The 12,764-nt window shown below is 40.2% G+C and overlaps 1 protein-coding gene across 20 annotated transcripts in view; it reads right to left on the minus strand.

Moving 5' to 3' along the window:
* Window positions 1-12,764, minus strand: part of CAMK2D (calcium/calmodulin dependent protein kinase II delta) — a 159,342-nt gene that overhangs the window by 10,425 nt on the left and 136,153 nt on the right. For 11 of the 20 annotated variants that reach the window (XM_075709010.1, XM_075709023.1, XM_075709019.1 and 8 more), the window contains 2 exons: window positions 12,373-12,414; window positions 9,762-9,810 (listed from right to left, as the gene is read on the minus strand). The exons of 1 other annotated variant lie outside the window; for it this stretch is intronic. In XM_075709010.1, coding sequence (XP_075565125.1) covers window positions 9,762-9,810; window positions 12,373-12,414 — 91 coding nt within the window. Of the gene's footprint in view, window positions 1-4,738; window positions 4,823-9,761; window positions 9,811-12,372; window positions 12,415-12,764 lie in introns of all 20 variants that reach the window. 8 more of the 20 variants (XM_075709016.1, XM_075709026.1, XM_075709025.1 and 5 more) reach the window with 2 other exon arrangements.

Consider the following 12,764-nt stretch of genomic DNA (forward strand, 5'->3'; position numbering starts at 1 on the left):
TATTCACTCTGATTCATCAAATTATGATATGGGTGGACGGTTTGCAGCATTTTTTTTAGGCTATCGACTGTCTTTCACCTTTCTGAAAAACCTGTAAGCCTAATGAAAAAAAATCAATTCATTAGATATGTAGGCAAATATCTGAAAAATTATGCCAGCACTTTTCCACCCTATACTGACAAAAAAGATCAAACAAAATGAATGCATCTCCTATTTAAACCTTTATCGCAATGCGACGTTAAGCAGCTTGTCGTATGCCCTACGTAGTTTCTTTTTATTTCTATGAGATTAATTATTTCTAAAGACGCTCTCTCCTTGGAGCCACCATACAATTATACTAGTATTTATACTGTGTGACAAATCTTGGCAAATGTTTATTTTTTAGTGACAAATCACCTACAGTCTCAGAACAAAGCTGTATCATGGGCACGGCACTTACAAGATACCGCACTATGGTTTCTCAACACGTTACATTAATCATGGAATCTGGCTGCTGTCTCAAGAAATGACATTTAAAGTCTGGGTAACTGAGACATTAACAAGCTTTGCCGCTGTGCACATTTTTATTTAAACAGTGCTGCCTAATCACTCTGCCCATTCAGAGAAATCTTGTTGTCCGCTAGTGTTTTACAACGGAAAATCAATAATAACCCTCAATTCTACATCTCTTTCCTTTTAAATAAGCTTTAAAAATCAATGAGATGTGCTGAGATAACAACAACAACAATAATAATGATGATAATAATAAATTAAAAAAAAAAACCCAAACAGTAATTCTAAGAAATGTGGCATTTGCCTATTTTACTCACAGGAAAACTGCTTTACCTTTAAAGATACATTCCTCAATACTTCAAGCACCTATGGCTGGAATGGAGATGTTTTATTCTCCAGGACTTTAACTATATGATAATCTTTCCTCAGCTTCTCTTTTCTCAATGCGCCACATTTACATCATCTTTTTCCCATGCCTGTGACAGCATATTAAAACCTATCAAGTTTACCAGCTAAGAAATCAATATTTTTCTTGTTTATAATTATAATGTCTACTGATAATTATAATAATCGCTACTTAACAACAAATAGAGTGAATTCCATTTCATACTACACAGAGCTTACACTGTAGACTATTTTGGTTCCTACCTTTTTACCACTGCGCGGTCAGGAAATAGCTGTCAGGTACGGGTATTCATCCAGCGAATCTTTGGAGCCCGTCTCATCTCCCAGACACTTTTGACATAAGGAAACTGCGCGTGCCTCTCACCACTACCTCCCATCCTAAACTTTGTAGTCCGACTTCAGAGTCGAATTTTTTTTTTTTCTTCTAAATTCTCAAATTTGCTCTTCGAAAACACTGACTTGCATTCTCCTGTGATGTAATTTAAAAATCATAATCACCTGAGCCTGTATCACTGTCTCTGGCAAGCCCAGTAACTCCCCTGTAGTTTTCCAATAAAGTCTCAGCAGTATTAACTTCCACTGATTTTTAATATTGCTCACTGCTAGTGAAAATTATTCATTACTAGAGCTGTTTGTAGCAGTTATCTTCTTTCTGGTGAAGGTAAGTCTGCCAATGTACACAACTGTCGTGGTTTAGCCCCAGGCAGCAGCTCAGCACCACGCAGCCGCTCGCTCGCTCCCCCTACCCCGATGGGATGGGGGAGAGAATCGGAGGAGTAAGAGTGAGAAACACTCCTGGGCTGAGATAAGAACAGTTTAATAATTGAAATAAAGTAAAATAGTAATGCTAATAGTAACAGTATAATAATGATAATAATAATAATGATACACGAAGCAAGTGATGCACAATGCAATTGCTCACCACCCGCCGACCGATACCCAGCCAGTTCCCGAGCAGCGATCGCTGCTCCCTGGCCACCCCCCCCCAGTTTATATACTGAGCATGACGTCATATGGTATGGAATAGCCCTTGGGGCAGTTTGGATCAACTCTTCTGGCTGTGCCCCCTCCCAGCTTCTTGTGCCCCTGGCAGAGCATGGGAAGCTGAAAAAGTCCTTGACTGGCATAAGCAGTACTCAGCAACAACTAAAACCATCAGCGTGTTATCAGCATTCTTCTCCTACTAAATCCAAACCACAGCACTATGCCTGCTGCTAGGCAGAAAATTAACTCTATCCCAGCCGAAACCAGGACAACAACTCTTTTAGACTGGATATTAGGAAAAATTTCTTCACGGAAAGGGTGGTCAAGCATTGGAAGAGGCTGCCCAGAGAGGTGGTGGAGTCCCCATCCCTGGAAGTGTTCAAAAAATGGGCAGAGGTGGCACTCTGGGACATGGTTTAGTCTACTCTACCCTTAACTGGTTTAGTGGTGGACTTGGTAGTGTAGGTTAACGGTTGGACTGGGTGACCTTTTCCAACCTAAACGATTCTGTGATTCTATGAACTCCAGCAGCCTCTTCACAGTAATATTGCAGAGACCTCTATCAACTCTATCAGTATGCTGAAACAGGTCGTTAGAGCTATCCCAACAAAATTCCACTTCAAAACGATGTCAGCACAAACACATCCTCCGTTAGCCACACCAGCGGTTTTTACCCTAATAGCCTACCACGTTCCTAACGCCTTCTCTCAGCACTTAAGTTCTTTCAACTTGTACTTGAATTAATCCTATTCTTGGTAGACAATAACAACTTTTGGTTTTCTGAATTTTCTCAGGCCACGGGACCGCTGATTCCTATTAAATAAATGTACAGCTACAGAAAACAGAGCATATCACGGCCATTTCTAAAATCATATTACACCAGAATCGCACATTTTTAAAACTAAGTTGAGGATAGGTGAGGTTACAGGGACTTTACAGTTTCTTTGATCACTAAACGTAGTTATTTAATGAAATTAAATATTCCCATTATTGGGATGAAGTTATTTTGAAGCATCAGAATAAAAAAATACAAGCAAGTCTGCTGCATATTCAGATACTGGGTTAACTTCTGCTGTTTTGCCTACTAGAGTTTTGGCAAATTCTAGATTTCTAATCTCTAAATCATTTAAACAAAACTGAGTTGGTAGGCTAACTACCAGATGTAGTAGTTCCATCACGTCTCCACCAAGTAGCTTTACGAGAATAGTTTCACCTAATACTTTTCCTGCCGCATAGCAGATGGTTGTTTAATTTGATCCTTGTTGCACTCCTTAAATTGAGTTCTACCTGCACTTTTTCATAGGATTTTTGAGAAGTTTATTTTGCGTAACAAAGTGGCAAAGAACTGCTTGTTTCTGAAGTCACAGAATGAACAGAATAAATACGAGATTGTTTACTTTCTTAACATGTCACTGTATATACATACTATGCCATTTCTGCACCACACTCGGGAAACTAAAATCTACTTTTTTCAAGGACAGTGGTATTACCTGAGGTACCTTTGTTCCTAAATTTGGTAACAAAATTAGTAATGAACATCTCTGTTTAAACATTTACAGTGGTGTTAGCGCTATTAACTACCCAATGAAGCAGGAAATGTGAGGCTGCTAGCGCTCAAATCTGAAAACGTTGGGTACATAATAGATTTTCTGGGGACATATGCTGCGGATGGAGTAAAAGCCTTATGGCATGTGTTACCGATAGCTTTGAAAGTTATACAGGTCCATGTCTTTCCTAATAATTCCTCTTTACTTTAAGGTTCTGTGCAGCTTGCGCCGTTGGTATTTGTAGTTCTAGTTTGAGAGAGATATATATATACAGTCATCTATATATTGATATATACTATCCTGCTCCTCTGTCAGAACGAAGCTAACCTTTCAACATTACCTGTCAACAGTCGCGACCAGAGACAGCCCATCATCTCAGGGACTGATTCCCACTGTCACAGTTTTTGCTAGTTGCACCTAGCAAAAATTCCACTCATATTTAAAATAAGGTTCAGGCCAATGACACCCAGCCTGTGTTCCCAAGGGCCCATCTGCATCTCACCTTTACCAGTGCAAATGCCTATTCCTAGTACCAGCGCAACCACCCTAGCACACACAGGACGCGAGATGGGAATCCGGCAAGCGGAGCCTACATTCCTAGAAGTCATTCCTTGTTTCAACTCGCAAGGTTCCTCCATTCTAAAGAATGTCTGAGTTAATTTATAAGCAAGAAATGCATCTACCCAGGCCTTTTATGTTCTACCAGTATACAAGCTACTAACACAATGCCCTCTTCCTCTCATATTTAACTGTGCAAACATAGTCTCCTCACCCTAAAGGTTTCCTTTACAGTTAATCGGTCACTAATCATCACAGATCTCCCCCTAAGCAAAGCATGAAACTTTTCAGTTGCCACGAATCAACGCTGCAAGCTAACAGCTGTCACAGCAGGTTTAAGGGCGGTTTATCAATGGCGATGCTAAAGAAAGTAGCTTGATGACATATGTAAACATAACAGGTAATTAATCTGGAGACCCTATCCAGGAGCCAAGCCTGAGGTGAGACTGAAATCTGCCTCTAAGTTGAAAACTACTGCAAAGATCACCTCTGCAAGATACAACTTTCTCAAACATGTGCCTATTTATAGTGCCGTTACAGCTGATGATAATATTTTTACAATGAATAAAACCTGGCCAAGAAATAAATATCTAAGAAAATATACTCCATACTTTCGTAAACCCTGAGAAAGGCCATTCCTAGGATCAGACAGCTCACACTATTGACCTTTCTTGTGCTACTGTCAGATGATGGGGAGGGAAGAGAAGCAGAGACAAAAGAGATCATCTGAACAGATGAGTCTCTCAACTTACACAGTACAGAGGAAGGAGTGGAGTGGGAGAGCTCAGACTCAAGCGAATGACTCTCTGAGTTTGCATTTTTCGTGGACTTGCCCGCTGAATTGATGGAAAGAAACACAACATATGAACAAACAAAGATGAAGAGGTAGAGTGCGATCAGAATCCTCAGCAGGCACTGGCAGCAGGAGCGGCCGCTGGGGCGCGGCACGGGTGGTGACCAGTGAGATGAAGAAGCAATGGAAGAGGAGGAGTGGTGGGTGGAACACAACCTCTCCATGTCACCCTCCTTTGTGAGAGCTGTATGAGGGTCAAGTAGATGTGAAGGAAGAAAAAGAGAAGGCCAAAAGAAAAATAACGGTAATTTAATTACAAGCAACAAGAACTTACAAAATCTTTGAGCACACAAACAATGTTAATGATGTACTTTTGGGAGGCGGTGTGGGTGCCACAGAACAGTTGTAAAGGTCGTAGCCATAAATGACTCTGTTCAGATGCCAGCGCGGATTTATCTCTGTAGCCAGTACTGAGATACACAGGGTTTTGAAAGAGCTTTTAAAAAAATGTTCTTAGAAATTCAAAGGTTTTTATTCAGGAAAGTATGTTCCAAACCGATTAGTTTAAATTGGTTTCTTTCTACTGTTAAATAAAATAAAACCAACAGGTACAAAATGAAATAAATTAGCGAAATAGATGAAAATACGTGCCTCCTGAATGGTTAATGTTTTGAAGCGATGTACCTTACAGGCATATTAAGTAGCACAGATTAGCCAGAATTTACCTAATCTGTAAGTGCCCTACAACTCCACAATTTTTCCCGTCAGGAATCATGATTCTTACTAGTGCTTTCATTAGTTGATTTCCAGGGGCAAAAAAATACCACGAGAAATCTAGATTTCCTGACCATGAGAAATTTAACAACTCAGCTTTATAAAAATCTGTGTGCATTGCTGGCAAATATAATGATGGTATTCTCCAGCATTACTGAAAAAAACACACCAATCTCATATCAGAGATGCTGCCAGAAGAGCTCCGCTCTCATTACTACAGGAAGGAGAAATCCCACAAGCAATCCCAGAAGGCAGCATTGCCTACAGTCCAGTTTTCGGTATGTTTTTTCTGTCCACTCCTGTCCTTATATTTAGGAGGGATCACTGTCATGCAGATAAGCCCCTGAGCAATGGTTAATGTTAGAAATTTATGTTAGCAAGGAGCCTGAACTGCAGCTTCAAGTAATTTCAGACCCAAATTCTAGAATTAGCTTATTCCTTCAATTAATAAAGCTCACCATTGTTTACCAAGCGCTGTTTCTAGTAAAAGGTGTTCCGATCCTAAAAGACGTAAAGGCATACATGAGCAAGACAAAGTTACAGGCACTAACATTTTCAATAAATAACAAATGAAAAGTAAGGCTGATTTTGCTGTCTTCAAGTTAAAATATCTGCCTTCAAAAGTGAAAATAGGGTGAGATCCTGACATGAGAGGAGAATACTGTATGCATTCCTTGATAGATATGAGGTAAGAATCTGTCCCTAAAGACACATTTGTAATAGCTGATTTAAGACTTTTTTTTTTTTCCCTATTGCTACCTTTCTTAAGGAATTGTAACATTTGTAATACTTCGTACAGACATGCATATACACACACACTCCCACAGGGCACACAAAAACACAACTGTGCTGGAGATGATATACCCCACGCAGACTCACATGATCCACACAACTTTAAAGAATCAAATCAATAAAAAATAATAAAACCACTTGAGGCAGAGCTGAATGTTTTGAATATGCGTGGGCTGGTAGTCTGTACAAAGGAAGGAACCTCGTACCTGTTTGTGCAATCTATGCACGGTGTTAAAGTAAGAGGAGGAGGAATGAAGTGCATCGATTGCACGCCTTTGCAAAGAAGAGTCATTCTCTGCGAGGCGTAGGTCATACCGCAATACTATAAAACATACACTAACGCTGCTTTTCAGTTACAGACTGGCATCCCCATTTCCCTTCTCCTTCGCGGGAAGGAGAGAGCCTATTCCTGTGTTGCACTCCGTGCTGCGAAGAAAAGCAACAACATTTTTAAGGTTCTTTGTCACCTAAGGTGGGAAACATCCCTTCTAGATTTCAAATTTGGTGACAAGCATCATCTTGAGCATACGCGTAAGGACCCAGTCAGTCAGTAATCTGAGAGAATTTTCTCTGCTACCTCTGAAATCCATTCGTCCCTATTAGTATCTTATCTCCAGCTGCAGCCGGTAGCTGTTCCTGACAAGAGAACAGCTTTCTCACTGTTGCCCTAGAAAATCTACATCCAGAAGTCAAGTTTAGTGTAGGGGGGAAAACGTCTTTCCTTAAGTGCCTTAGCTAAAGCATGAAGGTTGGGCTTATAACAGCCGTCAGGGTTGCAGGGCTGCCTATTCCCTGAATCATTCTAGAAATTACACCCTAGGGGTGCTGTTAGCTTTAATTTATAATAAAACAATCTGAAAAGCAGGCTCCGGTGGAAAGACTGGAAAGTGTGAGAGGAATACTAAGAAGCGAAAAGCAAGCAAGCTTGCAAGCAATTAATGACAGGGAGACTGTGTTTTTATTATAAAGATCAGACGAAATCCCTATACACTGGAATAAAATGTGCACCTGGTGCACAGGGCAGTGGTACCGCCGTGTGTCAGGCCATGGACCTGATGCTGAAACAGCTGCATCGGCGTAGGAGGTTGTGGCGATCATCCCAGGCGATAGCAGCTCAAAGTGTCATTCTCGGCGGGGAGGGAGCATCCCACCTTCCCACCGAAGCAGGCGAGGAGCGATACGACGCTGCCTCCTCTTCTGCAAGCACAGGTAACATCTTTCAGCTCCTCCTTCTGTACTCTCCAGAAAATACAGAATGCCACACTCTGTCTGGAGTACAGCCTCAGCTCATCTTACTGGCTTATCCACTTTATGACCTTTGTATCACCGTTACGTAGCAAAGGGGTCAGGAACCTACAAATATCAGAAAACTTCATCTGCTAAACATGTTACATCTGTCACTAAGCTACAGCAAAGAGGACGCAACCAGCATCTTATCTCTCAGACGTGTGATTACTGCAAAATCCTCTGTTCTGTTTTGGGAATACAGCACATCGTGGCCACCTAATCTGCTCTTAACTGTGATGCTACAGAATCATATAAAAGAATCTGGCCAAACATTTTCATTGTTGTTTTTCTTGTAATTGTATTCCTGAGAATTCTGCGCGCTAAGCTTCAGACAGAATTTTACAAAAATCCCACTGTTACAACATCGTGCTGTATCATCATGCCGAGGCCCTATAATTAAATTGTTCATTTAATGAGGTTAGTTGCTAAACTACCCATAATGGTTTGAAGGAAGAAATACAAAGTGTTATGAATAAAGGTAAATTACACTGTATTTTCCTCTGTATCAGCTGCAGATACCTGTAATTGTTCTCCAAGCCATTACTTTGCATTAACTCAAACCGCTATCGCTACGTTGCTATTTACAGTGAGCGGGTACTGGCTGTTAACGCGCCCAAGACTTTGTTCAAGCAGAGGTGAAATGATTGACTGAAACTTTGAGAACACAGCGCCAACATCAGTGACTTGAACTAAAGGTAACTGCAGCTCATACAGTTAACGTCAGCCACGATTTACAGCTGCATCGCTACTAGCAGTGGATAGAAAATCTTCTTTCCACCCAGGGAACACCAACTACGCAAAAGTAGAGAAAATCACTGCAGTACAACAGACTGCAGATATTAGCCCGCACGGCAGCTGAGCTCCTGAGCCTTTCCAAAAGCAGCGTGAAGAGCAGCAGCAGGAACAAGACGCTGGGCTCCGCCCCAGGCTTGCTCTGCTCTCCTGTGCAAGCCTGAGCCAAGCTTCCACGAGGTAAATGCCCGATGAATCTCATACGCAGCGTAATGTAAAATCTGCATTTTCAACACCGCGCTCCTTGGACAGCCGCTACCAGCAGACTGTGCTTTCCTGCTCACACTATCAAATCATTACCCGGGCAGTGCTGAGATTTCTATCAAACATGCAGAGCACCTGTTCTACCAGTCAGAAGCTAAGCGCTAGATATTTTTGATAGAACTCTAACTACTTTATGTTTGAATCTCTTCTAAATTCTGAAACGCTCCATGCTCGTCGGAGGCCAACGAAGCTCTTCAGCAGATTCAAGTCCACACCTTAGGGCACAACTTTGCTAATACAGTGACTTAGGCTTTACACTACTTCCAACACAAAGCAAACCCCATATTACAATGGTTCACTAAGAATTCTCTTTTCCATTCTCCAGGTTTTTTCTTTACTACCATCTCTGGCTTGCGTTTCACCTGTTCGTACAACATTGTTCTTTGAGGCTGAAAAACCACCTTTTCTGTGAACCAGCGATACACAAACCTAATACTCTTTCTTTTAAAACCCTTTGCTTGAAAACATGTTATTAAAGTAAGTATGAGTAACATCACAGTATAATATTTAGAGGGAAAAAAATGGAAACAAAACCCGTATCTGTGAAGTTACGGAACTAATTTTATAAAAAAATTATCGATTTTAGTTTTTCAAAGAATAAAAGATGATTAAAATAAGCGTATGGACAGAACAAAAGAGAAACATGAAAAAACACTGGCATCTGAACAGAATAAAAATTAAAACCGTGACATAAAAACAAAAAGCAAACCGAAAACACAAATGCATGCTAAAAGTACATAAACTAAGTAAGAGTTACAAAGCACTGACTTACATGTTTTTTATCTACTACTATTATTACTGGAAGTAGTATCTTTAGTTAATAAGCAGTAACTTTATATTCTTCATTCCAAAACATCATGGCAAATGGCGTTTGGGGAAATGAAAAGTCAAAGGTAAGTCTGAAACATGTCAGAAGTAACACAGGGGAGCGTAAAAGTAATTTCTTTTAAACAAGGAAAAACAGTAGTCTCTCTTAAGATTCATTAGGAATTTCTGTGTTTAATGACCTAATGGAATACGTTCACATAACTCATGTTATCGCTTCTCCAAATGTTTCGAGCTTAAAATCATACCTTTCACATCCTCATCTTCAATGGTTGTATTGGAACTCTCTGTTGATTCCTGTTGAGAAGCAAATATAAGTAGAACGTATAAAACAAGCCAAGCCTTACTTGCGTGCCTTTGAAAATTACAGTTAGTTACAGGTATCATGCAAAGCCTTGAAGCAGGGTGGGATGTAATTCACAAACACATGGTCACACACCGATTAAGACATTTCCACCTGCAACTGATGCCAAACGTTGCCATTCTCTACAGTAGGGAAAATAAATACATTTCCTGCTGTCTAATGCTTTTACTTCACAGGAATGTAAAGGAAACTTTTTTTTTTCTTTAACATCCAACTGTACAAAGTCCATCTGAAATGTTATATGAATTACCTCAGCCAAGTAGGAGAGCTTGCCATTTAAAGCTTAGTGATTAAACCAACTGTGCAAAATAAGTCATTCCGTTACAACTTTTAAATATGCAGACTTCTGCATGCTACAGTTTACAACTGTTTTTCTGCTCATAGGACTTACGCAATGTATATTGAAACAAAGTGATTTTAAGAATATCGGATCAGATTCTGCCATTTTTATGCTGTTTTTGTGATAAAAAATTTTGTGAAGGAGATGGAGAATCGATAAATATATGATAACGGCTCTGACAAATTGGGGTATCTTTGTAGTAGTATTCTTCAAACAACCGGTGACGGCGAGGAATGACTCATCTATCAGACGGTTTATACTTAAGCCACCACACTGTTAAGAAGGCAAGGATACCGTATCTCAGTCTTTCGTGAATTACCAGAAACATGAAATATTACAGGCAAATTCAACAGGGCTCTGTCAAATCTAATAGGTGCACAGTCTTAGAACGCCGGAAAGTTTTTAAATTTGACTCTTTTAATCCGTATACTTTCTTGAAAAGTAGAATCAATGTAATTTTTTTTTTTTTTTTAAATTCACAGCTCAATAGCAAAAAAGGATTAACTGGCCCGTTTTCATCTGAGAGAAGACAGGACTGGTATTGTATATAATTCTTAAAAGGATTTTACAATTAAATAATAAAAGGTAAACTTGACAGTGCCCTTTATTTACTATGTCCTCACAAGGCTGAGCCGAAGGAATGTTCAAAACGGTTAATGCATTACTCAGACCTTAAAAAACCAAAACGTATGTGCATCCATAAATAAAACTACATGAATTAACTCACACACAAACAAAACTGACCAAGTCACCATGCTTTTCCTGAACTGGCTGGTGTTAGACGGTTCGCTCTACACGGATGTATCATGCTCTATCACTTAAAATATTAGATAAAGTACTTATAAGTAAACAAAACCCCCACACAAATACAAGTTGCAAACACCATGCACAAGCTCACACGGCAGATTGTAGCCTGTAATATTGAAGCATCCACTCCAGTTGCCATACTACAACGATCAGTCTTTCAGACAAATTTAGGAGTAACTCTCCGCATTAAGTGGTTTGCTTGTCTGCTGTGACCTTTTGGGACATTGAGTATCTTAATTGCTGTGATGATATAATAAAGCCAAGTAGATGTAGTCACGCCAATATTTTATCTGGGTTTTCTGGTCTTTAGTGGACTTCAGCGATAAAGATTAGACTAGTGTTCAAACACAGGCTCTTTGTTGCCTATGAGTTTAAACTTGGGGAGCTGAAAAAGTAGTAACGTGAAAATAAAAGCTCTACGTTCGACAGATGCGAGGTACGTAAAGGAACGGGATATACAAGCACAATACACACCATCAGCACTTTCATGCTTAGAGAAATGTCTGCATGCGTTATTTTTTCACTCGGATTCAACCCTTCTCGTATGAAATAACCACAAGTAGTTAAGACTAGCTAAATGAGATGTCAATTCTTTAAGTCAACACTGTAAACAGTGAAATTTTTGTTGAAGAGTAAATTCTTTCCAGGAAACCTAGGAACATATGTTATATGTAAATGATGGTATTTCCTGGCCCTTTTCAAGTCCATGCATGAAAAAAACAAAACAAAACACGTTTTAGGAATCAGCTGCCAAACGCAAACATCACAATACACAAGAAAAAGAAAAAAGCATGAGGGAAACGTATAAAAATCAAAAGACCTCTTTGTCACTTGGAATGTTAAATTTTTTTGAAACTGCTCAGTGATGTTATGGAAGAAAACCAAAGTCCTGTGCAAAAGACATGTCACAACATGGTGTATAAGCATGCCGAGAGACAGCAGATGGGCTAAACTGAAATGACATCTTTATCTAAGGTGACAACTGCACATAAAACTCGTCAGTATAATCTCACCACACTCTGAGAACAGCGTTCTTTGCTTTTACTTAAGACTGCAGCATTTTTGGCTGAAGTGAGAGACACACCACGCTCCCCGAGCCCGGCTGCACAGGGTCCTGAACTCTGCCAATTGCTACCGACTCCTCCAAGAGCCTCAGCAGCTCAGCAGTCAGCAGGACGCACGCCGCAGATGAAGGCAGATGAAAACAGGCTCAAGAGACATGGGGTGTAACAAATGCAGGAATGAGATTTTCCTTGCTAAATTCCTGGAATGGCCCTCTTTTGCTGTGGAAGAGTGGATGAAATGTGTGGTGTGGAAAAGCAAGATGGAGTTGATTCTTTCTGAATACCTTATTTCCATCAGGGTTGTGGATTACTGTAGTTTGGGGCTCCTGAGCGAGAACAAAATAAAGAGAAAAAGAGTTCCCATTGGTAAATACATTCTCATTAGTGTGAGGGAGTGCAAGAAGAGCCAGCTCACAAATGCTGAACACTGACAAGAACTAAATCAAATGTTAAATGTTGCCAGAGGGTGAAACTGGATGTCTCTAATACAAGTTTCCTCATCAGCAAGCCAGCAAAAAAGACCATCTCACCTAAAGCAGCAGCATGCAGAGACCTTATTCATGACCAATGTAGACAGGGCTTTGAAGCTCTGGAGACCTGCAGAGGCTCTCTTTTGCACAAGGGCGTACCAAATGCTTTGCACGTTTTCCTGTCCGGGCCAGGCCAGACAAGGCGG

Source organism: Pelecanus crispus, chromosome 4 (genome assembly GCF_030463565.1).
Source record: "Pelecanus crispus isolate bPelCri1 chromosome 4, bPelCri1.pri, whole genome shotgun sequence".
Classification (NCBI taxonomy): Eukaryota; Metazoa; Chordata; class Aves; order Pelecaniformes; family Pelecanidae; genus Pelecanus; species Pelecanus crispus.